At 42.4% G+C, this 26,710-nt stretch overlaps 1 protein-coding gene across 3 annotated transcripts in view; it reads left to right on the forward strand.

The window, feature by feature from the left end:
• jade2 (jade family PHD finger 2) overlaps positions 1-26,710 on the forward strand; it is a 145,339-nt gene that overhangs the window by 71,825 nt on the left and 46,804 nt on the right. For all 3 annotated transcript variants that reach the window (XM_046410807.1, XM_046410808.1, XM_046410809.1), the window contains exons 5-10: positions 3,154-3,308; positions 6,847-7,058; positions 8,750-8,917; positions 12,460-12,576; positions 17,244-17,741; positions 18,862-19,026. In XM_046410807.1, the coding sequence (XP_046266763.1) occupies positions 3,154-3,308; positions 6,847-7,058; positions 8,750-8,917; positions 12,460-12,576; positions 17,244-17,741; positions 18,862-19,026 (1,315 nt within the window). The remainder of the gene's footprint in view (positions 1-3,153; positions 3,309-6,846; positions 7,059-8,749; positions 8,918-12,459; positions 12,577-17,243; positions 17,742-18,861; positions 19,027-26,710) is intronic.

Here is a 26,710-nt window from a genome sequence, read left to right on the forward strand (position 1 = left end):
ATAGTACATGAGTACATGAGTAGTTAGTCCATGAACCACCCCCCCACCCACTGAAAATCATCTGTGCATCTGTAAAATTACATTAATCTAAACTGAGTCCATATTTTAAAAGCTCTTTAGCTCATTTAACTTTCTCAGGATTATGTCTTATCCCCACTGATGCACAGAAAATCTATGTTCGGCGTCACAGAGAGCTGTAATTGACTTCGGTGTTGTCAGATGACTCTGCACTTTCTCCTCTGACTTTGCAGTCATGATAAAGCCTGGACAAACAGGAGACCTGTTGCACATGGCTTTGTTTACCTACATTATGTAAGGTGTGTGCGGTATACATGATACTCACCAGTGAAGGAACACATTGTACTCCAACCCTCCCACTGACTCACACCTTGTTAGCTGGGATGACTTGACATTATCATGAGGCAGTTGTTCCTTTTCATGTGTCGTTTTGTGTTTCTGTGTGTTTCTGTACCTTTGACGTTTAGATCAGCTGCCCACCTTAAATGTCACCACACTAATGAGAGATCATGCGTAGAAACCGGCAGGGCAGAAAACAGCAGCTAAATTTACCTAACATGAGGTCTGTCTGACGTCTGTCTTTTTGAATGGTCATGCTGACTCATATCTAAGTCCTCAAAGTGACTTAAAGGGTTTACTGTGTAGGATTTTATTTTAAAAGAAAAAAACCAAGTTAGATATAGTAAACAAAAATAATTCCCCTCAGTTATCACTTAGAACACGATAGTTGACTGCTGAGTCTAACGACCTGCAAATGAGGCTCCCCTGTCAACAAGTCTCATCTGTCCAAAATTATTAAAAACATGAGTAAGCCTCGCTGTATATTAATTACCATGAACACACACACACACACACACACACACAAACAAACTGCAGTTTATTTTGTCATTGCTAATAATCATCAGAGCCGCAAATGTGTGTTAATCTGCTTGTTTACTTGTCCCCAAAAAGTGCAAAAAGTTTTTGTAAATGAGAGAGGGCCTCACACACTGTTGGTGTTTGATCTTTCCATGGGGTTTGTTGACAGTAACAAAAACTACAAAAACACTGGATTTATCCTTTGCTAACGCAATAACACCACCCACCAATGTAACAAGACACTGACGCTGCTTTTAAGGTTACATAACAGAAACAACCAGCTCAGTGTCTCCAGTAGGAAACCTTTTCTACCTGTGTGTGTGTGTGTGTGTGTGTGTGTGTGTGTCTCTTTGTCTCATGCTTTTCTCTTCTTTCTCCCCTGCCAATTTCACTGGTCAGACCTGTTTGTAAAGTATCAGATATCAGCCTGTTACCTGGTCAAAGTCGAGGGGAGAATCACTTTTCTGCTCTTTTGTCCTCTCAGAAAGATAGTAAAACTGCGGATTATTAAAGATTCCACACTTGCCTCCATTGATCCTGCACCATAGGTCTAAGTTGGCCATTCGGAGGCAGAAATGGATCAGATCTGTGCTTTTTATTAGATTAATGGATGGAATGAATGGCATACAGGAAGAGATATGGGATAAAGAGAAGAATTATACATTTACAGTAGAGATAATGGGATGTTGTGTATAATTACTCCTATTTACATATTTCAGTGTACTCAGTACCTCAGTAACATAGCACCAATACTAACTTGGTATTACTAAGTGATTATATTTTGTTTCTGTTTCATTTCGTGTCGAAGTTGTGCTGGCATGTGAAATGTCATTGTGGTGAAAATTACTGAATTAAAAAGTGGCAGCTGTTGTTATGATGATGGCAGTAGTGGTGATGATAATGGGGAAGGTAATGATCGTGATGAGGATGATGATCGCTGTGCTGCTTGATGTGACCGAGGAAGATGATGATGATGATGATGATGATGATGATGATAAGTGAGCAGTATGATCAAGATGAGAGCTGAGCTAAAGGTTGTTTCGTCTCGTTGTGATCATTGAAGCACTTCACCTGTTCACACAAAGGTCACGACATCACCAGGAGAGTGTGTGAATCACTGGGTGTTTGTGTGTGTGTGCGTGTGTGGGTTTCGATGCCAAACACAGAGCTGCTTTGGGGAAATGGTGTGTGACTGTGTGATCTGTCCAGTGTGTCAGTTTTCCTTTGATTACTCGGGTGTGGCGTCTCCATCTCTGATGGCGCGTGTTTGCTTGGTGCACATCTGCCTTACTGTGTGCATTTTCTTGTCCATATGTATCTGTGTGTCCATGTGTATCTGTGTGTGTGTGAGCACGGTTGTGTGTGTGTATGAGCATGTTTGAGTCTTTATTGGTTCCCAGTGGGTCGACTAGAGTTCCTGACCCCATTTCCTGCTGTTGTTGACAGAGAGACATTCAGGCTCAAGGCTCCAGAGAACCAGACGCTGCCTGGAGGAGCTTCCTGTCACTGCTGCCTACGACCACTTGATTTGTCATTGTTTTGATTGCTTTTTTTTCATTGGCCTTTCTTTTCCAGTATTCATCAAACTGTGATTCAGTCTTTCTGGACCACGGGGTCAGGACTTGACTGCGAGGCAGAGCCCCAGAGATCAGACGGGCTTCCCAGTAGTTCCTGTTGTCATGAGAAGTGGAGGGTTTTATCGTCACAGCATGGGTGGACAGAATTGATCTTTTTCATTAAGGACTTCAAAGTGACTAAATAACCACTGAAAACCCTGAAACAAGTGCCATCGGCGGCGACTTGATGACGAAGGCGCTTTAATGACACTTTGTTGAGTCCCTTGTGAGGGATAGAAAGCAGCATGTGATTTGACAGGAGACGAGAAGTAGAAATGAAACTTTTAGCACTTCTGGTAATTGTCCAGTATAATTCTGTATGTCAGGTGAGTTGAAACATGTGACAGTGGTTGCAGTTAAGGGTCCAATGTGGGATGAATCAGCATTCAGCAGACTCGTGTCACAGTAGCTAAAACATAACACACGTCCAGCACATCCCTGTTCTTTGGTTCCTCACTGTCAGTGAAGTTCCCTCTGTAATGTTCAGTTATTTTACTTCATTTAGTTATTATATGCGCTCATATCAATTCCTGTTCTTTTGCAACTTCAATAATGAGTTTTATTTTCTTTGAGTCGAGCTGTCTAACAAAGCAAGCAGGACATTAAAGTTTCCGTTGACCGCATGATAAGCTCTGTGCCAATATCTCTGTGTTTGTTCCAGGTTGCTGCCGGAGTCGACAGGCGGCTCGTCCGGCAACAGAGAGGAGAGGGAGGGCGACAGCCAGCGTCCTCCCACCCAGAGCTACAGCTGCTACGACCTGGATGACCTGGACGTCGCCTGGCTGGAGCTGGTCAACCACGAGTTCAGACAGATGGGTGAGCACTACAAGTCTGAGATGATTAAAAGCAAGTGAAAATTGCTTGTTGAAGTTTTCAAGCTTTTGCTTCCTGTTATTTTTTTTTATTTTATTTTTTTTAACAGTTCAAAATCCCAAAGTCTTGTGTTTACCCTGATATAAAACAGAGAAAAGCAGCAAATCCTCACCCTCCCGGAGCTGGATGAATCGAGACCTTGTTGACATATTTCCTGTCAGCTGCCTAATTGATTAATTAAGCAGCTGTTTCAGCATTGTGCATTTGGGCTAACACATAAACTGTTAGCATCAGAAACAGTGAATGGAAAATCTGTTTCTAATTAAAGCTGCTGATTTTCACACATTGACAGAACTGCAATCAAGTGGACTTAAGTACTGAGAAGTCACTTTAAATGATATAAACTGTCCCTGTTTACTGTTGCAGTCTGTTCATCAAAGGGAATCTTTGATGAACAGACTGTTCTGTGTGTCTGAATTTGCCTTAAACCTTTACAGCTGTTTCTCTGAAATTTTATATTGAAAATTCAACTCTTAAAAACCTCTGAATGTTCTGTAGTGCAACTGTGCTATACATCCTATTTTCTTTCTTACCTTCTTCTTCATTCCTCCCTCTTCTCCTCCTTCATCATCACCTACTTTCTCCATCTTCTCTGTTCCTCTTTTTTTTTTACAGTTACTGTCACTTTCTCTCTCCTCTACTTCGCCCCATCCTCCATTTTGCCTCGGTGACAACTGCTGACCCTGAGCATCTCTCCCATCTCCACCGTTTTATTCCATATCTGATCGGCTCCTTTCAGATAAAGCGTAGTAATTGTGTTTAGAAATCCCCGCCAGGGTTTGAGGCCTTATTTCTGGGACGCATTGTCCCTAAATCAAACACACACACACACACACACACATTGGCTCTTCTAGGAGCAGGAGCAGGTTGTTTCTCATCACCTTCAATGCTACACCAAACAAACAGATGGCTGATTGGTTCTGCTGGGTTATGGGGCTCATGATGGCATGATTCAGCATTTTCTGTCTGTCTCAGAGTGTGTTGTACTTGATAGCAGGCATCCTGTATCTTTGGTTATTTCAACACTTTTTTGATTGGATTTAGACTTGGGGTTAATAGTTAGATTTTCAGAATTTTCAGCAAAGTGGAAATTTGATTTCCTGTGGAAAACTGGGACATTACAGCACCACAAAACACAAAGTCACAAAGACATAGAGTTTGTCAATACTAACTGAGAAACCACTTGCAGGTTAGGTTTCCCTGCGTTATAATGCATTCAGTAAGTTATTCAAATAACTAGAAATGTACATGAAGTCACAGAATGAATGGACAGTGTGCGGAACAAAACAGTAATGAAAAAAAGAAGTCATTTTATATGTGTGACGTGTGTGTGTGTCTGAGTGTGTGGGTGTGTGTACGCTGTGATAAGTGCAGTCATGAGCACATACACACAGTGATAAATGTGTGTCTGCATGTGTACACAACTGTCACAAGTACAACCACAGAAGCACACACACAGAAGGTAAATATAAAGTAAATACATCGAAAATGCACGCACACACACATCTGAGAGAGAGAGAGAGAGAGTCTGTGTGTGTGTGTGTGTGTGTGTGTGTTCAGTACATGATTTAAATGTCACAGCAGGTTAATAATCCAACACTACTTCCCTTTTCTGCTGCTTCACAAACTGCTTAATGCTCATCTACAGTGCAGCCAGGCGTTTTCTTCTGTTTGGTTCTTCGTTAACACCAATTTCAAGACGAATACGTGATTCAATACGATTCAAAAGTTGGCCTGTTTCCCACACGTGTGCACTTTTGTCTTAAGTTTGCGTTACATTTCCAACATGATGTGGATGTATAACAGCGTTCTGGTTGGACTGGTGTGAGTCGCAGCTCCACTCGTTTGTGTGAAACTGCAGCTCAGGTTGCACATCAACCCTGCTGGCAACAAGATGTTCAAGAATCACTAAATAAAGTTGTTTTTAATTTATTTTTTATTTTTAGAGAGGAAGGGACTGGGCGACATAAATAATAGACAGAGAAATGAGATGCTCTGCTCCACTTTAAAAAAACCTCCCAGCTGAGTGCTGGATCCTTCAAATACATCAATAAATAATCCTGAACTACAGAAGCCAGGACAGCAGAAGTTTCTTTATTGCTGCTTCGAGCATTCAGGTGAGGCAGTTAGAGGCGGTGCGACGGGAAAATGTAAACACTTAATGAAAAAAAAAATCCCCTTGGTCTTCGCAGTTTTCTGTTACTTTAAAATCTGATAACACTTTATTAGGGAATATTTATTAGCCTTTAACTAGTCGCTTATTAGCATATTGACTCATTATTGGTCATTATGATGTGTTTATTAATGTCTTAATCTATGTGACTATAATCTACCACAACTAGGCTGCCTTCCTGTCTATCAATAAGCACTAACTAGGAGGTTATTGGGGGAGAGTTCTTAGTTAATGGCCTAGTAGTTGTAGAATATGGTCATGCAGATGAAGGCATTAATAAGTAATCTGTAATCACTAGTGAAGAGCTGAATGAAAAGCAAAATATGTTACTAAAGTGCACGCTAATGAGCAACCAGTTAGTGAGTAATACATGTTCCAATCTTCAGGACTTGTGACATATTACACTCTCGAAATTATATTATCTAAAATATGGATGACTTAGTTATCCAAAATAATCATCTTCATTTCAGGAAAAGACACTCGATTTAATGCCTAACTGTCACCCATTTTTGATCATGATTGTAATCTCCTTGCGTGTAGTCAGATAGTAGTGCACCACACCTCACTGTCCTGAAAACCAGATTGTTTACTTTCAAGGTACCTCAAATATTTGATTTTTCATGAAGAAGAAAGCATGCCAGATAAATCGGTTTTCATCAACTATTAACAGCCTCAGATCAAGGCATTACGTTGAGATGCAAATGGGGCACGAACGGGAACCGAGCTGTCTGCAAGAAGGGCTCGCTCAAATTTCGTCTTTTTTTTTGGCTTTTGGCATATTGTCAGAGCACATGATGCATTTGTCTGCTTAGCCAACTGCACCTCCGCACACAAACTCCTTCATCCTGCGGCTACTTTTCAGCACATTTTATCCTAAGGTGGCCCAAAGATAACACAATGTGACCTGTAAGGGGTGCACTTCCAAACGAAATCTGTGTGCATTTCCAACTAAAGTGTTCTCACCAAAAATAACTGGAATTTGGTGAATTGGCTCTCTCATTTTTGGGTTTCCTATGAGCAGTTGCTAACAAGAATTAAAAGGAAATTAAGTGTTCACAGTGTTACTGCACTGTTTACATTGCTGTTCACAGGCTCCTGCTTTCATCATTTTTTAATTTCTTAAACAATTTTTTTAACAAGATTTGCATCAATACTTACAAATATACACCAATAATCACCCCTCCGTGGTCCATCCCAGTTTTTCCTGCCTTACCGGAGCTGATGATGATTACTTTCTGTCTTATATTCGAGTTCCAGAGGATAAACGACAACTACTCAAGCTCTACTTTTCTGTCCTCTTGCCTCCAGCATTACCGGAGCTGGACGAGCTGACGATGGAGTGCGTCCTGGTCGAGCTGGAGAGCGTGTGCGAGGAGAAGATGCGGCAGGCCATCGAGACCGAGGAAGGCCTGGGCATCGAGTACGACGAGGACGTGGTGTGTGACGTCTGTCGCTCGCCGGAGGGGGAGGACGGCAACGAGATGGTCTTCTGTGACAAGTGCAACGTCTGCGTCCATCAGGTCAGGAATTAGCGACTTCAGTGGCTCACCTCTCTGAACGAACGTGTGCACTTGTGCGTGTTTGTTTCCAACTGTTCCCTCTCTAACTTTGGCAGGTAAAAAACAAAACAACGACCTGCTGACTGAAGTGTTTCGATCAATAAAGTGCTTTAACTGCTTTTGATGAAGATAGAGTCTTTGATGTCTCATCTTATTTACTCCTGTCAGTCTGGTTTGTGGAGGTCTGTTCCATCGTTTCATCTTTTTTAAAAACTGGGTCATGTTCTTGCTTTCCAGCAATAGAGCCGGTGATGTCTAACTCATAGTGCAGTGTGAGTGTTTGACATACTGAGACCTGGACTGGATTGAATGTAACAGCAGTGGTACCTAGAAGTATTTTTGTTTTTATTTATTTATTTATTTATTTTTAAATGGAGATCAGTTTTCATAGATTTGATGTAGAAGAAAAGAAGACTCAAACAAAATCATTTCTGGCTGTAAAATCTTCTCTGTTTCTGACTTTGGGAATGACTCTGATTAAATATAATCCAGCATGCTGCTATGTTGGCATTAGAAACATTCAGGGCACCCCGCGCGTTAACGGAAAAGGAAATGGGTGGAGCACTGATGGTACAATAATGGGCTGTGTTTTGAAAACAACGCTAAGAGGCATTTTGAAAATGTCTCATTTCCGCACGTTGATGTGATCCCAAAGCAAAGTTTTGAGCGGGACAATAATATGGGGAGGAGGAATTGTTTGAGTGTGTTATTGCAGCAGTGAGCATATCCTCTATAGAGCTGTGAGAGGAGGTAAAAGGGACAAAGAGTCTGCCATTGCTTTTTAAGTTCAGAAGCAGCAACCTCTGTGAGTGTGCTGTTTCTCAAAATGAAAAGAATCTAACATAAAAATGGGTTGGCCTTGTGGCATCACTCATTAAAATCATGTCTGGTTCAAATCCTTGTAAATCACAGTTCTCTCCTCCAGTTTGGCACCACTCTAAATACTTTATTGAAGTAGATAAAAAATAAATTAGAAACATATCTGAAGATGATAAATATATCTGACAAACAGTATTGTCATGTAAGTTAACGATAATAACTTATTTCACTTTGCCAATACGAAGATGATATATTTAAAATGATGGTAAATGTTTGATCAGGTTTTGTGTGTGCATTTGTCAGAAGATTTGCGCACCAAAATTGCTCAGGTTTCGGGCAGCTGAATGCTTGGATGGGAAAGCAGGATTTGATGAAATTCATATAGCAGCTGTTTTTTTGTGGTAGTGGGGAAATTCTGAACTCAAAGTTCACGTTGTCTGTTGTACAATGTCCATGTGTGTTCATTGTGTGTCTTCATTGTTTATGTTTGCTGATGGCCTGGCTCGTGAATGCATGGCACAGAATCTGACCGTCTCGGGTGCTGGGGCTTCATTGCAATCGTTTTGTGACCATCACAAATCTTTAAGGAAAAATAAATTTGAAACTGCTGTGAATTTGTTTTGAACGAGCTTCAACAGGCAAAACCTCACCTCAATATAAAAGGGAACAGTATGACAATTTGGGAAACATTTCGATGAGAAAACTGATCTCTCATACCTGCCCACTAAATGTGAAGTTATTGCTAGCAGCCAGTTAGCTCAGCATAAAGACTGGAAGCAGGAGGAAACAGCCGGCCTCTCTCTAACATTTATCTGTCTTTCGCCCTGTTGCAGGCGTGTTATGGCATCCTGAAGGTACCCCAGGGGAACTGGCTGTGTCGGACCTGCGCTCTGGGCGTCCAGCCCAAATGTCTGCTCTGCCCCAAGAGAGGGGGGGCCCTCAAGCCCACCCGTAGTGGAACCAAGTGGGTCCACGTCAGCTGTGCCTTATGGATCCCTGAGGTGAGACCCAAAGGAAAGACACGGCAGTGGAAATGGCCAAAATATCCAAATACTGTCCCGGTGTAGACACGTGCTCCAGTTCTCAGTCACCCTGTGTGTTCTTGTGCTCTGGGCTATAATCATTTTCTACATTTCCTGTAATTTGATTCTTCCAGTCAAAGATAGTCCTATAAGCACATCAGTGGCTCTTAAATTCATTCAGTGGTTGCACCTGGGTGTTTGTGTGTATGGTCCTGGTCAGGTGTCACACTCAGAAATCGAGACATCATGTGTCTGCAATTAATGCCACTTCAGACAGAGGAACTGGTGTCCCGGCTTCCTCTTTTACCTGTGAGCTCTGAATATCGGTGCAAAGTGTCTCTAAAGAGTAAGTGATTGTTGCTTGAGCGCAATCCGCTCTAGTCATTGTCAAAATGAGTGTAAAAATCCATCTATCCTGCATAAGCTCAGTGGAGCCAGCAGCTACATGAACGCGAGGAGGCAAAAACGTGTGTGGTGGTAAATGTACGTAAACAGGGTGTGTACACCACGAAAGAAGTGGAAAAGAAAACCACCTGAAAGACTGCGATGTGTTTGAGTTGCTTTTATGAAGACCCACACAGTGCTTATTTTGACTTCTGCTCTTGTATTTTGACTAAACCTGACTTTGGCATCCCTCATGCTCACCCCAAGCACTGCATCAATCTTTGGAAATGCTTTGCCGTACAGCGCTCTCTTCCGGGTTTTCTTTTTTTATCATTTGCATCGACACAAAACATGAACATGACGTACCCCCAGCGTTCCTGCACATATCGGGATTATGAAGTTTCTTAGAAAACATGTAATGCCTGAGAGAGAAACAGTTGCCACAAAGCTGTTAGTTATAGTTTATTACATCAGTCCACATGTGAGACAGTTGAATTTCCAAAAGGGTGAAATAATTTTACTTTTAATCCAGCAGCGAAGATGGAGAAGACATCATGTTTTTCTCCATGACGTCCCGAAAACAAATCCAACCAAAAATGGCTGCCATTAAAGTGAACAGCAGCAATCGATGAAGGAACTGTTGTATTTGACAAGTGAGCACGTATGTGCGACAGATTAAAAACAAGGTTCAGTTTAATCTTTCTTGTCATGTTAGCTGTAAATATGGTCGAACGCTTTATGTTGCCTTTTCAGTGAAGACTTCTCAACACTCTGCAGAAAGTGTATGTTGATTCACGAAGAGCATCCTTCGTCGAGCTGTAGCCAAGCAGCCGCTCATTTCTGTGTCACGTATCTCGCTGAGGCCTTTCGTGAAAGGCCTTTTCGGCTCTCATCCGAAAGCCCAAAATGGACATAAAGCAGACGCTCCTTTCAGAGGTTTCGGGACGGATGTTGCTTCACGCCTTGCACACACCTTGAAACTGTTAAGAGAGCCAGTCATGTGTCTTCAGCCTCTTCAACAACACACTCCACCAGCAGATTTCTCAGTAATAGAGTAAGTAGCTTTTGGCAGCTCAAACCTTTTACTTCTAATTGCCTTCTGTCACCCTTGATTGGGCTAATTGTTTTCCTTACTCCATTCGCTTTTGTTTTCTCTTCCTACCGTGGAGGGGGGAAAAAAAGATAATTTGCATGTGTGTGTATTTGCATACGTGTCCTTGCAGAAATCACGTGTGCTTTCATGAGAGCTGTTAACAGCAGACATCTACACAAATAAGCACACACACATCGCAACACTGGCTCGTAGATTTCTACTGAATGTGATGCTGGTGGAAATTTCCAGAAACGGGGTTTGTGTGTGAGAGTGTCATTCATAGAGATGCGTGTTTGTGTAAGTGTGTGTTTGTGTGCATGAACACACCACCCAGCCTTCAAACGATACAGCCCCCCTGTAGCTGTGTGTGTGTGTGTGTGTGTATGTCTCCCCCCTAGAGAGACTGGTCTCTCTTTAAACGGCTTTTCACCACACACACACACGCACACGCACACATGACCTCCTTTAAAATGCCTTTTCATTTAACACTGTGTCATGTTGTCAGTTTTCCATGTACCAGATTTGAAATGTGAAGTAACTGGGGCTGCAATATGCTCATTCGGGAGAGAACATGCCGAAGGCCTGCTTACGCACACACATACACACACACAACAACCCTGAATTTTCAGTCTTTGGAGTATTGACAAACCAACAGAAGAGGGGAAGGTGAAGGAATTGTGTAAAGTGCATCAGAGTGTATCTTAGTGTGCATGTGTGTGTGTGTGCGCATCAAGGTTGAGAACAATTCAATCAATTAACTGCACCATTCGAAAACTGGAAATCCTTTTGCCATCGATTGATCCGTGCGTCAGCTGTATAAAAGCAGCGAACATTGACGGTGACAGCTGTGGCATCATTGTCTGAATTGCGCTTTCTATTGACATCCCCAATGGAGTGAAAATTGACCCCTACTCCGATTGAGCGGGCTGTACAAAAGACATCGATAATAAGAGAAAGAGCCGAGTCCGGCTTGTGCTTGTGTGTGAGCAGATGAGAGGAGGAACCAGACAGAAGGACAAGTGGATGAAGAAAAAGGGGGAAGCATGACCTGCGGAAAGCAGTCGTCAGCTTGTTAATGCAAGCGTGAAGGACAAGGAAGGAGCGCCTTGCCGCAAATATGAGAATAAGCTGATGTGAAAGAGGTGGAATGGTTTTTGGAAAGAAATAAGCAGAGGAGGAAGGAAGGAAGAAACGCCACTCTGGTGATGAGTGCTCTCCACTCTATTCTGCATGGCTGGTTGGCACAGGTCAATGACATTTTGGTTGTATTTAGTGGAGAAAGTCTCAGGGCCAAGGCCGCACTGAATAGGCCGCTCAGAGAGAGTGAGTCACACTGGGCTTAACACTAATGTTTTTTCCGAGGAGCACAGGTGTCCCTGCTCTGGGTCCAGTGAAAGACTTTCTGATTGGCTTTGAGACACTGAAGAAATTCTCATTCACGCAACAGTGCGTTGATTATTGTCATTCAGCGGAAGATTTAGTGGAAATTTTGATAATTTTTTGTCTAATGCAGACCAAAGTTAATAAATCAAGAAGCGTGTGCTCCAGCTGGTAATTGTGACATATCTGTATTAATACATAATGTATGATGATAATAAAAAACTATGTTACTAAGTATCACAACTGCCATTTAATTTTATTGATTAATCTTTTGGTCTACAGATGGTGAAAATATCCCTCGCAGGTTCCTCAGGGCCCAGAAAGACATCTTTGAATTGCTTGTTTTGATACTGATATGCAGTTCATATTTATATCAGTTTGTATCCAAAGGCAGCAAATCCCTCCCTTCGTGAAGCTGGAACCAGAATGTATTTGCCGTTGTGCTTAATAAATGAGTCAGACGTTAAATTAATTGTCTGAATTTTTGTTGAGATTTTTTTGTCATTGGACTTAAGCCAATCAGTCAACTACTCCTGTCAGGTTTTAAAACAAAAGCTGCACAGATATTGAAATACTTTGAAGATTTGTTTTCTTACAGCTGTGGTATTAAGTTTAAATTTCTGGCAACATGACAACCTAACTAGCTGTTATGTATTCCCTGCAGGTGAGTATAGGCTGCCCAGAGAAGATGGAGCCCATTACCAAGGTGTCCCACATCCCCGCCAGCCGCTGGGCTCTGTCCTGCAGCCTGTGTCGAGAACACACAGGAACCTGCATACAGGTACGTCAGATAAGCTGGAACTGCATCTGCTGTGCCTTATGTCATAAAGTGAATTTTTTAAAAAAAAAAGTTCTGATAGGTTTTTCTTTTTTCTTTTTTTTTTAATCCAATCCCTACCTGAACACTACTAAAACACTTTTTGCCTTTTCTTAACCCACCACTTTAATAATGGCCTTGAGGATAGCTTGTACTTCTTGTGTTTTTGTACACCATCTTCAGTTTTCTTCTGTGGAGGAGGAATATAATAAACACATTATTGGATTCTGTTCAGAAGCACCTCCTCTTCCTCTCTTTTTCCCTCCCTCTTTGTCTTCTCGCTGTTTTAATCCTCTTGCCACCTGCATGTGTACTGAACATCATCTGGAGGTGGTGCTGGAATGCAAACAAGCTTGAAGTTAGCCGGGGAAAGTTTTAATTGTCTGTGAAATTCAGTGTTAAAGTTTAATTTTTGGAGTGGCATCAAAGTTCAAACCCACTCATCCTTACAAATAGATGAGATGCGCATTCTGAAATGAAGCCTTAAAGGCACACCCACGCAGGCTAGTATGCCTGTATACGCATGTAAGCGCAGCAAAGCTCTTGCAGGATTGTTGTATAAACTCGGCACACACTCTCGCTCCGAACGTCTCTCAACAACACAGATGATCATAACTGTTAGCCTCCCGGTGGGCGCTGGTGGATCCGTTTGAACCAGGCGCCTCTTTAACATGCTGCTGAGCACGTAAACAAAACCCCCGCTGACATGCTAACACTAACCCACTTTACAGCTATTACCCCATGGAACATTCAGCATTAAAAGTGGCCTCAAGGTGAAGTGGATTCCTAAAACTCTGCGCTCCACCTCTGTGTGTGTGCACGTACAGTGTGTAATAAATGTACGTGTGCTGGATTTATATGAGTGTGTGCATAGGCAAGTGTGTCCAGATGCTTGTTTGTGCAGCGGTGAGGGTGTTTGCTGTCACAGTATTGATGCTGTAGATTAACAGCAGCTTCTTGAGCCAGAATCGCTCGCAGCTGGAGAGTCTCTCGTGCGGCTGTGCAAACTTCCCCGCTGATCAGCTGCCACCTCTCACACTGAAGGTAGAGCTGCAGAGCTACGCTGCACCGTGAGCAGCAGGAGTCCCGTGTGGGCTTTAATGTCGGTATGAAAAAGTATGAAATAGCATCAGTTTTCTGTCTTGAAACGTTCAGGCACAGGAGAGTCTGAGAGAGAATAAAAATTATATTGTCATTCTTGATATCTGAAATTGTAGGCTGTCACTTAGACCTTCAACAGTTTTTTTAGCACATCATATTTGAGAGTGTTTGAGCTCCCCTGAAGCAGCTTGCTCATTTTAGATCAAATATCTGACACCTTATCTTCGTCACTCTAATTTATCTGCCGCGGATAACTTAGCAGTTCAGGTTTCACTGCTGATGTCTGTGTGTATTATAGACCACTTTTGATAGTATCAGCCGTGTTGCCCTAAGGTCTCCTACTTCAAGTCTTTGGTCATTTCATCCTTTGGTAATTGGTGTTCATCAAATGTTACCTTGCCATGTCTCTTTTGATGTTCATGATAGTCGGGTGTTCATACCTAAATATTCGTATTTAACGACTTGCTGTATTAATTGGCAAGCTCTCTGAGTGTAATGAGGCTCTTAATTAGTTGCTTTATCAAAGGAAGTTCACTAGAAAGGTCAACCAGTCAAGTCTGTACTGCATTTGTTCAAGCTCATGTGAACAACGGTCTTCGGTAATAAGGTGACACACTCAGATAATTAAGAAAGTACTTTTGCTTCATGCTTATTTTGTCTTCGTCTTTCCAGATTGTAGAAGATCATGGCGTAGCTTCAAACGCCTGCAGCCATGCTATGTTGAAGTTGAAGTTGAAGCTGGAGCAAACAAAAAAATGAATTAACTTATTAACAGGCAGTCGCCTCCCAGTAAGTCAGTTGTTAGGCTACACACTCATGCTGTGCAGCCAGACAATGTGCAGATATGCAGAATTTTTTTCTAAGATCAAGTGGAAATACAAAAGTTTCAAAATGTACCAAAGAAATCTCCTGCTTTCACCTAAAAGTGAAGGATTTCCTCCTCCTCACCGTTGTTGCTGCAGGCCTACACTGTGTAGGACACCACATGAAAGATTCACATGCCAAGATTCAGACAAATCAGTAGCTGATGGGGGAAAAGTATTCAAATATGAATAGAGATAATCCATTTAAGCTTAGATTCCAACTGGGCAGTGAAAATCCTTGAATGTTTGTGGATTTAAGCGAAATCAAAGGTTTTGAACCACCATAAATAAAACTTAGCAGCACAAATCATGATTACTCCGCAGGTGTCAGGCTCTCCCCGCATGCAGTGATCAACACTTCACGAAAACTGTGAGGGATGTTGGCACTGATGCACTGTAGCTGTGGTTTCAAGTCTTTAAATCCATGATGGCATCAGGATTTCATCCCTTGACGAGGTTAGAAATAAAAAAAATGGTGGGCTTGGGCTTTCATGAAAATCAGAATCCTGCCAGTTTGAGCCGTTATATTTTGTCAAACAAGATATTCGTAGTAGATTAAAAATTCCTTGAAATTTGCTGTTGTCCTTATAAGCCCGTGTCTCTTGGCCACTTCTTAATTACCTTGAGCCGCTGAACAGATGTGACAGATGTGTGTGGGAAGTACTGGTGTTGTGTTTGTTTCGACACAAATTAAAGCTGCTTCGACTGAAGCGCCAAATAATTAGCCGAATATTGTAAGTTAGCGGGGTTGAAAAAAGTTGATTAAAAAAAAGTTGTCAGAAACCTGCCAGAGCCAGTTTTTATCAAGTCTTGAAGAATTATGAATGCTCTAAAGCATCAAACTAGGAGTGTGTGAGGAATAAGACAAATTTTTCAGCATAGGTGTTGGCTGATTGAACCGGCTGAACTGAGTATAAAAGAAAACAACAAACACTGTTGAGGTGCATAAAAAAGAAATAAAAATATGTCTCTTTCATCCAAAATTTCACTTCTGACAGATTGATTTTTTAAAATCAGTGACTGATATCTTTTTTCTTTTTTTTCCTGGTTACTTCATGCAAAAGTTTGAAGATAACTGCGCAGTCAAACCAACATGCACTTAAAAGTACTCAGTAGCAGTGAGCGTGAGCAGCGATTAAAAACATTAATGGTTGCCTGTCAGAGCTGAGCAGGTGCAGTCGGAAAGGCCAGATGAATATATTTTGTGATGACTCGGCCCGCACCAAACAACACATCTAGTCGGCTCCACGCTGTGCTCAACCTTTTGCCTTTTGACACCACGTAAGTGATAGCAGCTGCAGCAGGCTCGATCCGACATTTGGGGAAGTGAGTAATACATTTTTGTGTACATATATACATTGGTATATATATTAATTTTACTTTAAAAGATGATGGTGTATCTGTGGGCCGGATATGTGAATACTGGATCACGCCTTCTGTTCCTTCGTCGCCGACTTTATTTTCCCAGTGATTTAGTGGATTGAGGATGTTTTTCTCTCACTGAAATGTGAGATCAGATGGTTTGAAGGAGCTACAGAGAACCGTTTGCCTCAGCACGCACCTCCCTCACCTGTACTGTTAGTAGATCAGGAACTGGATGAGAAACGGTGAAACCAGATTCTTTGGAAATGTTTGGAATGTTTTGGAACAGTTGTATTTTTCTTCCCCAGATACCCACATTACCCCACTTTACATGAAATGTAAATGTGTAATGTATTGTATTTTTTTCCAGTTTTTATAATAGTACAGTAGATTTTTCTGTTAACAAAGAGCTGCTGTGTATTTCGCTTGTAAAACTTCTGAAGTTGCTGGAAGCAGTTGAGCCACGGACGTTAGAGACGCAGAGCGAGAGAGGATAGTTTGTTTGTGAAAAACGTTAGACAGAAGTTGATTCCCAGATGGTGGAGTCAGCAGGATCAGTCAGGTTTTTGTCACCACACTCATAAACAACAGAGGCGAGTCACCATCCTGCCGAATGTCGAACTCCGTCTGAAAAGTCCAAGCGCTGACCTGCACGCAACATTTACAAATGCACATGCACGCCATGACAACACAACGCATAGCCACAAGGGCTCACACACACCAAATCACGCCATGCCTGAAGGGGCGCAGCAGGAGGCTGCCTCTTAGTATGACCTGTAAGGGATAGCACACACACACACACACTTACATCCCTAGTTACAGAAATGTCAGCAGAAATGGGGGAGCCGTGTTTGTTGTGACTTGGCTTGTCTTTCTGCTTTGCTGCACTTCTGTTGGAACCTTGATAGCAAAGCAATGGACCAGAAATGACACTTTAAAACAAATAGTTGTGACAAATCACCTGAAAAATTGAAGAATAACTGTGTGTGTGTTTACATGTGTGTTTCAAAGAGGGTATGAGTTAAGTCACTCCAACAAAAGTTCTTTTCTAACAAGTTTTTAATGAATCCAGAGACAGAACTGAGACTCAAATCAGATTTCCCATTTTCTTGCTGTCTCAGATTCCATTTTTACTTTTTCCTCTCCTCCTAAAATTCCTGTGCCACATCTCTTTTTTGGATCGCTACATCCCTCCCTACTTTCTTCTCATCCTTCATCCCATCTCTACTTTATGACACTTTCCTCTTTGCTTTTTTATTTTGTCTCTGTCCTTAACTGTATTTCCTGTCTCTCTGCTCCTCCCAGTGCTCCATGCCCTCCTGTATCGTGGCCTTCCATGTGACGTGCGCCTTCGACCACGGCCTGGAGATGAGGACCATCCTGGCAGAGAACGACGAGGTGCGCTTCAAGTCCTTCTGCCTGGAGCACAGCTGCACTGCCAGCAACAGCAGTACAAACATCAACAGCGCCTCCAGTCTGACCAGTGTGAGCAACGGCAACCACACCACCATTTCCACCACCAACGGAGCACACAGCGCAGCCAAACCTGACTGGACCGCTGCCGGCGTCGGTCACGAGCTCCGGTTGGACCAACGCCACCAGCCAAACAGCAGCAGTGACCCGGAGCAGAGGTCAGTGCTGTACCCGGTTTCAGTGTCGGCATCGGAGCGGGCCGAGCGGGACCTGCTGGAGAGAGAGAAAGTGAGCCAGAGGAAACAGAAGCTCCAGGAGCTGGAGGACGAGTTTTACAGACTGGTGGACCCCGGGGAGGTGGCTGAAAACCTTGCGCTGCCCGTCTCCCAGGTACATCATGCCGTGGAATTGAAACTCGATGATGTGTCATATGAACTGATAAGAAATGATACCTTACACCGGTTGTTCACTGTGATAACTACTCCTCCCCGAGCACCAAAAATGATTTACTCCTCCAGAGAGTGAGTCGGGTATAATTAAAGTGTGAAGCCTGCAGATGTTGTGGACACACAGGTCAGAAGAGCAACATTTGTTCATGCTAACAGGCAGCAAGTATGCAAATACTGTGACAGTGATGTACAGCAGGGCATCACAGGACACATATTTCACTCAACAGCGAACTCCCTTCTCTGTCCACTGAGAACATGAAGCTGAAGCTGCTTGTGACTGGCAACAATGGACGTTTAAAGACAGGAGAACAATGCTTGGTTTGATACAATGAATCTATGGAGTGTTAATTAATACATTTATTATTATTCATTTATTTATTTAATAAATTGTAATAGTAATAATGAAAACAAAATATGATCACGCCATTTGCCTGCACAGCATTATTCTGAAGTGTTTCACGTAGTCACTTAATCATATATTTGTTGAGGTGAAGACTTTGACTTCCAGAGTTAATTAAATCCAATCAGATGTAGTGTTGATGAGTTGCGTTTAGAGTGCTGGCTCTAGTGCATCAAATAAAGTGCTCCCTATTCACAGGTATACTGTGTGATAAATCACAGGCATTTGTTTTGAACGCGCCTTGATTAACTGGTCTCTGCTTTCCAAATGTGGTTGTGGCTGCAGGCAAAGGAAAGCTACAACTGTAAGCAAGCCGCTTTTTATACACAGGGATAAAAACTCAGTGGCACGCTTTTACTGACCACATTCAAAGCAGTTTCAAGTAAATTCTTTAATTGTAGACCACCTTTGCAATGCGATGAAACCATCTACAATCTACAACGTGATAATCGTATTACAGATCTTCAATGGATTCACTGATTTCAGAAAACGTGTAGTCATAGTCATAATAAGGATGCATTTACCAATTCATTTTAATGTTGTTAAACTATTCGGTTTATTCCACAGTGACATTTGTTTCTCAGTCCACTCACTTTGTTATGACTCATGACTTTGTTATAATTAAAAATAAAATGGAAATATATTTTGTGCCTTCCTCTAGGTGGACTTCTTATATCAGTTCTGGAAATTGAAGAGGAAGGCCAACTTTAATCGACCTCTGGTGACCTTAAAGAGGGACGAGGTGGACAACCTGGCCCAACAGGAGCAGGACGTCCTCTACAGACGCCTCAAGCTCTTCACACACCTCCGACAAGACCTGGAGAGGGTGAGTAGGAGATGCACGTGTGTGTGTGTGTAATTTTTCATATTGTATTTGCTATATGTGTACTCTGTGTTTCATTCAGCCAAGGATATTTAAAGGGTAAATTACATTTTTCAGAGTGTTAATTAAAAAGATCATTGACAGTATCATATAACGTTGATTTTTGTGCTCATTAATATTAATGTTAAATGAATGAGTAGCCTGAAGGGTGAAGGCATAATGAAATGGCTGAATGATATAATGAGTTATTAAATGATAGCCCAGTGTTGAAAATTCAAGTGAAAATCCACCCACAATTCATTTGGTTTCTCTTGTGATCTGTGTCCATGAAATCGACACGAGTGTTTTGGTTCTTGTAACCCAGAGCTCAGAAATAGCTTTGAGATGTGGAAAGTTAACCTCTCTAGGAGAATAATGTGGGAGGTTCATTGGCACCAGCGAGATATAACTCGGATTGAATTCTCTTTTTTTTTTCTGTTTTTGAATGACTCGTGGTATGTTTGGAGCTCCCCAGAGAAAAACATGGGAATGTTTGCACATGTAATGGAGAGGAAAGCTTTGATTTGGAGTGTGTCAGAGGGTCCTGGGGTCAGGGACTCCATAGTTCTGCTGAGGGGCTTCAACACTGAGATCCCTGAAAGGAGCAGCCAGCCTGATCTGAGCGGGCATGGTGTATGTCTCAGTAGTATCTATTACAGGTCCTACCAGCAGAACACCCTGAGCCAAAAAGCAGTGATCGATGATGTAGTTGTATCCCCAGATCCCTGGATGTAAACTGGCCACCACCTGTTGGTGACTTCCGGTGCAGCAGGTGGTGGGGGCTTGCTGCCAGACAGACCTGGCAAAGCCAGATGTGCAGTAACAGTGAAATTGGGACATCTGGCTGAGGCCCCAGAATTTGTCCTGCATCTGTGAGAAGGTTGGTCCAAGTGGGTTGTGTTCAAAGCCCCCGAAGAGCCACCCATCTCTGGACCAAGAGTGGATGAGACTGCCCCAATATGTTCTGGATATTGCTGTCTTTGTTAACATTATTCTTCTGTGCTGCTTGGTGTACCTCAGTCCTTATGTTTGCCACTTTAAGGCTTTAAGCTTTTTAGCAGACGCTTATTGAAGGCGAAAGTCTAGTCAGTGGGGATTTATGTTTATCTGTGCCTGCAAAAACAACAAAAAAGTTGATGAACAATAAAATAAGAATATCTGCAGCATCAGTTGTCAACATAATCATCGATATTAGGTATCAATAAATACTTACTACTCACCCAGCACCTCAGTCTAAGCTGGAGCTATAGCGGCACAGTTTTGGGGTCAGTTAGAATGGTGAAGTACTTCCCCACTGCTTTCAGTATCATAGCTCACACTTGGCAGCTGATTGCTAACCATTATGTAAATTTCCTTGCTCGGTTTCTGGGATGAGTTGCATGCATGCCTATAACCTCACTCCAGGCTCATGTTCGCAGTGCTCTGATAGTTGATTGGCATTCTCTGCAGCCGTGCTCTCAAAACCTCTTTCTGACCCTGCAATCTACCCTACAGAATCTGAATGACAGCGGGCAGCCCACAGCCAAACGCTGACTGCAACCCAAGTTATGGGGTTACAGTTAACTCTGGTTCGCCAAGGACACACAGCTAAACTGCTGCGTTGCCTCTTGTGTTTGGACAAATGTTTCATATCATTACCGCAATCTGAAAAATGTCATATGGTATTTGCTTACTTTCTGATACTAAATCTACCAAAAACGAGAGCGTGTTGAAAACATTTCCCTCCACAAACCCCCTTAACAACCAGTTTAAATGTATTTTCTTTCAGCAGACTGTAAGATAAGCCAAATAATCTGGTGTCCTAAATACTTTTTTCCTTTATTTCTTTGGCATGTGATTCGATACAGTGCAGCTGGCTTGCCTTGGTTTGGTTCAGCTTGGTTGATTTTAATTTGGCCCACAGTAGGAGAACCTTTTGGCAATTAAGTAGATGCATATCAACTGAAATGAGCTGCTGCTCTGTTAAAAACTAAAGAAAAAATATACAAACCTGGGAAATAATTGGAGGGTATACTTTAGTTACGCATTGGTTTTCTCGTTTAGCCTCAGCTGGTAATACGTGTTGAGTGGATTTGAGGGCTTCTGGTATTAGACCGATGGATCAGTGCGCTTCAGCCAATGACCTACAGGGTTAATTTGGCTTTTAGACAACAATTTGTCACCTCTTATCTTTAAATTGGAGTGACAAATAACTTTCCTATAGAGCAGGTACTCACTCCTTAGCAAGTGGGTTTTAACGGTTTACAAGGGACCAATCAGGCTCATAATCCAGAATGAAAGTTCAGTGCACCACTTTGTCTGAGGGGTGGACAAAATAAAGGAAAGAAGTAAGCATATACACTAAGTGTGTATTAGGTTGTGAATCGATACTTTTTATTTTATGTGATTGAAACAAGACTCCCCAGACGTGTTTGTTTCCTATAGACTCGTGAAACTGTAGACGTACCACAGTGGTCTCCAGTGGTCAGGGTTTATTGATTGTTGCGGGCCTTGCTAACCTCCTGACCACTCAGTGTGTCTGTGCACTCCATAACTCTTCTCCCTCCAGACCACCTATTATTGATGTACGTGTTGCAGAAGTGGACCGTACCACTTCAAGTCTCTAAGGTTAGCTCTGTTTATCTCTTCCATAAAAGTTAAAACAATTGAAGACAGTCTGTAGAAAATAAAAGCTTAAATCTGACAGAAGACACAGAACAGCTGGCTTTGCACCTGATAATTAAAGTATATGACATCGCCACGTCAATATTACCTAACAAAATCAATATCTCTTATAGAGTGGCGTGTGTATTCTTCTAGAAAACTCACTTGAATTGTTTTATCAGTTGTTTTCCTTCTCCCAGGCCCCGAATGCGTGTTTGTTTTCACTGTTATCTGATTGTAGTGGCATTACTGTATGATTGATCTTATTTGTTCATTATGTGAAAATGATGTAAAACCAACAAAGCTCAAGCATGAGTGATATTATAATCTAATTAATCAAGTTTATCCCTGTGCGCTCTGATAAATGTCTACACACTTGCAGTCTTAATGGGCACTTGAGCCACGGTTGGCACTCACCAGAGAAGTCGACTCCTGGCAAGTATAGCAAGTGTGGGTATTGGAAAAGACTTCAGGTGTATAGCCAGTATCTCTAATAATAATTACAATAATAATGCGTCCCCTGGAAACATTTCTTGTTGTGTTTTTGGCACACAAATTTGTTGACGAAGTGGTGAAGATGTTCTGAATGATCTTCACTGCGTCAACACTATAGGCTGTTCTTACTGCCTTTTCAGAAGAGTGCTTTTCTCAGTCTGCTACAGTTGAAGTTGAAGCACGGAGACAGGAGTGTGTCGTCAATGTGTGACGACACGCTCACCATGTTCAGAGGCAGCCTGCTCTCCGGGCACGACCACAAGTTGTTGTTGCTGCTTCGAGCAGCGTTCCTTCTTAATATCGCTCCAACATCTGACAGAGGGAAAAGGATGGATTGTGTTTGCTGCTGGCAGGTCTCCCTCGAGGAGGATTGATCATCAATTGGTCAAGTATCGGCCAAACAAATGTTGACAGCTCTCCGCTACTGATGCTAGTGGCTGTCAATATAACACAAACTCTCTTTCTCTTCTTCTTCCTCCTTCAGTTTCCCTCCCCCTGTGCTCCCTTGTCTCCTGATACCTGCTTCTGTTTCTCTCTCACACACACAACAGATTTATCACCTGTAAGAAACAGAAGCCTTATCGTTCATTGCCAACCCGTATTTTAACCCATGTTATTATACTTTATCTTTATTCAGTGTTGTGTGCAAATGTTCTGCCACCCCCCTCCCACCACCCCACCCCCCTGGGTTTGAACGTGAGGTCTTTTCCTTGGAGATGGGTATGTGTTGTGTGTATGGCATTGTATTTGCTTGTGTGTGTGTGTGTGTGTGTTTGCTTGTGTGTGTGTGTATCTGTGCATGAGAGAGTATTCCAATCATCTCTGATTTGCTGGCAAATTGAAAAATCCCCTCCATCCTTCCATCCCGTCATCCCTAGACCCCAACCCAATCAGAGCCTACAACCAAACCCTTCAGCCTGCTGCTTTTGTGTATAAATGTGTGTACGTGTGTGTTCGTGTGTTCGCGTGTTTTGGTGGTGGTGGTGGTGGTGGTGGTGGTGAAAGATTCCGGGGGCTAATGTTGGGGTGGATTATCCCCCTCCTCTTCCTCTTTGAAGTGCTGCCAATGGAACGAATTGCACCGTGCTGTCCCTAATGCACTGGTGAGCTTCCTCCATTTCTGTACTCCTCTCCTGAGTGCCGCTCCAACCCCCTCCATCCTCCTCCCCTTTCACCCACATCACTCATCCAATCAGCATGCAACATGTCGAAGCAATGTGTGGCACTGCGATTGGATAGATTGGAAGTTTTTAAGGTAGCTGCTAAATGTTGCTTCTTGTTTTTTTTGTTTTTTTCTTTTCCCCTCCGGGTGGGGTGGTCTGCTGCATTAATGCTATTTAACAAACCACTACAGCCTGACCTCCAATGAACCACAGTTCACACTGGGACAGACTTGCCTCATGCTGAAAAACAATATTAAATCAGCCATTTAAATAAGTGATGTGTAGACCTAAATCTTAAAAAGACTTTGATAATTGAGTTCGCTCCAAAAACTCGTTAGCTATGGGCTTCAAGCACCTTATTCAAATGGCTGACGTTCTGTTCCCTTAAACCACAAAACAAGATATAATGTGTTAATTAGAGAGATTAACTTTGGACAGCAGCCGGCTAGCCATCCCCCTGTGGCTTGTCTTTATGGCTAAGCTAAAGCAATGGTCTCATGGTTCCAGCTTCACACTTAACAGACATGAAAGTGGTTTCGGTCGCCTTATCTATCTCTCAGCAAGGCAGTGAATAACTTTCATTTAACTTCAGCTGGATGTGTTGAACTATTCCTCTGATATGACAGTGGCATTTAGCAAAGGTTTGCTGTCATAGCTGTAGCTGTAGAGTATCACAAACTGAAGCCTGGTGTCAAACAGTTCATTTAGATTGTCGTGTTAAGACATTAAATGCTGATACACTGGGAAACTTTGACTTATTTTGTTAAATAAAAAGGGTCTGCAGGAAAAATTGCATTTATATTCCTCTGTGTAGGGTACTGAAAATGGTGATTGACAGTTTCAAAGAAATATCCAACGTTTGTCTGACTATTAAATACAGATACACACCAAATACCCACAAAATTACTTTAACTGGAATCCTCTACATAAGGACTGAAAGTGCTACACTATTGAGACAGAAGTATTCAGACAGGGGTTTGGCTCAGCCCCTTACTTATGGTGAAGGGAAATCTTCATGCTTCAGCATACCAAAACATGTTGGACAATGCTATGCTTCCAACTTTGTGCCAGCAGTTTGGGGAAGCTCCTTTTCTATTCCAGCATGACTGTGCCCCAGTGCACAAAGCAAAGCTCCATAAAGACATGGCTGGATAAGTTTGGTGTGGAAGAACTTGACTGGCCCACACAGAGCCCTGACCTCAACCCCATCCAACACCTTTGGGATGAACTGGAACGGAGATTGTGAGCCAGGCCTTTTGGTCCAACATCAGTGTCTGACCTCACAAATGCTGTACTTGATGAATGGGCAACAATTCCCACAGAAACACTCCAAAATCTTGCGTTGCAGAAGAGTGGAAGTTGTTATAGCTTCAAAGTGGCATCTGACTCCATATTCATGTATATGTATTTAGAATGTATTGTAATGGTGAAGTGTCCCAATACTTTTGTTTGTATGGCATATGTTTACATTCAGTGGCTTGGTTTCAGTAAAGGTTAAGTCCTGAAGGAAAGGTCCAGGGATTTAGCCTGTGAAGTGTGTCGAAGTTGAGGCGAGCAGGGAGAGAGCTTGAGCTGGGAGAAAAGAGGTTTCTGCCAGAGAGGAGGAGGAGGAGGAGGAGGAGTCGGCCTGGAACAGGAGAGAGCTGGGACTGACGGAGGGAAAGCAGGTGTGAAAGAATCCCTTTTCCTTACTCATTTCCTCTCGTATGTTTTCACATCTATAACTACTTGAGTCGAACAATTGCAGTTAGTCTTTTCCCTCTCGTCAGTACATCGGTGCTCCAGCCAAGGCTGGCAAAGTGTCTGATGGCACAGTGCCGTTCTGTGCCCTGCCCTCTGCTCTCTTTCACTCTCTCACGGTAAAGACTTGGCAGCACACTCGGCCCAGCAGGTCAGCAGTCCCACACCCTGGAGGCCCTCGGAGCAGAAAAGAACAGTACACTTATGAAACAGTCCGTTTAAGAAACGAGAGAGCAAGGGGAAATTTTTTCTGATTGTGAGTAGCTAACATATGTTTTATATATCCTCTTTCAGTTCAAGGCGCTCGCAAGCAGAGAGTGAAGGAGGGGGGTGGGAGAAGAGAAATTGAATGTGATGAGAAGGGTTTTCATGGGAAAAGTGAAGAAGACAAGACTGAGAACGTGGGGATTTGGAGGGAAGTTTTTTCAGCAGTCATGCTAAAGAGGGCAGCAGTGGCAGCACTGCAAGCCTTTAGCTGCGGGTTTGGAAGCAGCAAGGTGGCTGAGGACTGATATCTGTCAGGTAAATTCTGTTGGTACACCCTGCGCAGAGGCAAGGGGGAGGAAAGCCGTCAACTAGTTTTCTTTGGCTGCAGGTTACAGTTTCACAGTTTGTTTTCTTTCCACAAACCACCCTCGGTGCTCCGTTCTGTTTGAAAAGAGAAGAGAGGAAGTTCTGAGGCAAAGTAAAGAGTAAGGGGAAGATATGTGTGTTGGTGACCAGGAGCTGTATTCACAATTCAAGTAAAAATGTAGGCAGGGGAAGATTAATCAGAAGAATTTTCCAAATCTGGAGAAGATAAAGACAGAAAAGTTATTTGGCAGATGAGGCTTGCTTGGGTCTTTATTATCTCAGACTGCCAACATTTATTGATGTCCTACAGTTTTTGTGGCGTGTGTTGACTCATCCACAAGTCATAAATGCCAAAATCCACATAGCCCATGAAAAAATCTTCCAACTTCTCCATTTTTTTTTCTGTTTTAGTGTTATTTCAACAGTACAATCTAGTATGAAGGAACCACAAAACCTTTCTCCTGATTTAAATGTCTTTACTCAAGTCATGTCTTTTGAGTACAATTATCCAAGGGAAACATTATTTATGCAAGTAAATCCAAACCCAGCCTTTTCTCATGGAGAAATCAGTCTTTGTTATTACATCAAGTACAAACAGTTTTTTAATTTTGTGAAAATTATGGTTCTGCATAAAGTGCACTTACCAGGCTGCAGATATTTACCAAAAATAATGATGATTTTATGACATTTCATAAGAGCTTAACAATGCATTCATAATCATGGTGTACACACAACTCCCTTGACATCATCAAAATATTAAATTCAGTTGGTTTACCTCTTGAAGTTAAGTATTCCACCTTAATCTAAAAAGGTGACCTACAGTGTTTTCGTACTGCACTTGCAGAAGGTTACTCACAAGAGAAAGATAATGGTAATAAGGTGAAACAGTAGAAGCAGACAGATCGTGATTGAAAGCCTGAAATTGTTCAAGCTCCAAAATCGCTGGATCTTATGCTTCCCGTAATGTAACTCGATAACATCTTATCCCTGCCTGGTAAATGTCAGAGCGTTTCGAACTGGGCGCCCGCACTTTG

The sequence above is a fragment of the Scatophagus argus genome, chromosome 14, assembly GCF_020382885.2.
Source record: "Scatophagus argus isolate fScaArg1 chromosome 14, fScaArg1.pri, whole genome shotgun sequence".
Classification (NCBI taxonomy): Eukaryota; Metazoa; Chordata; class Actinopteri; family Scatophagidae; genus Scatophagus; species Scatophagus argus.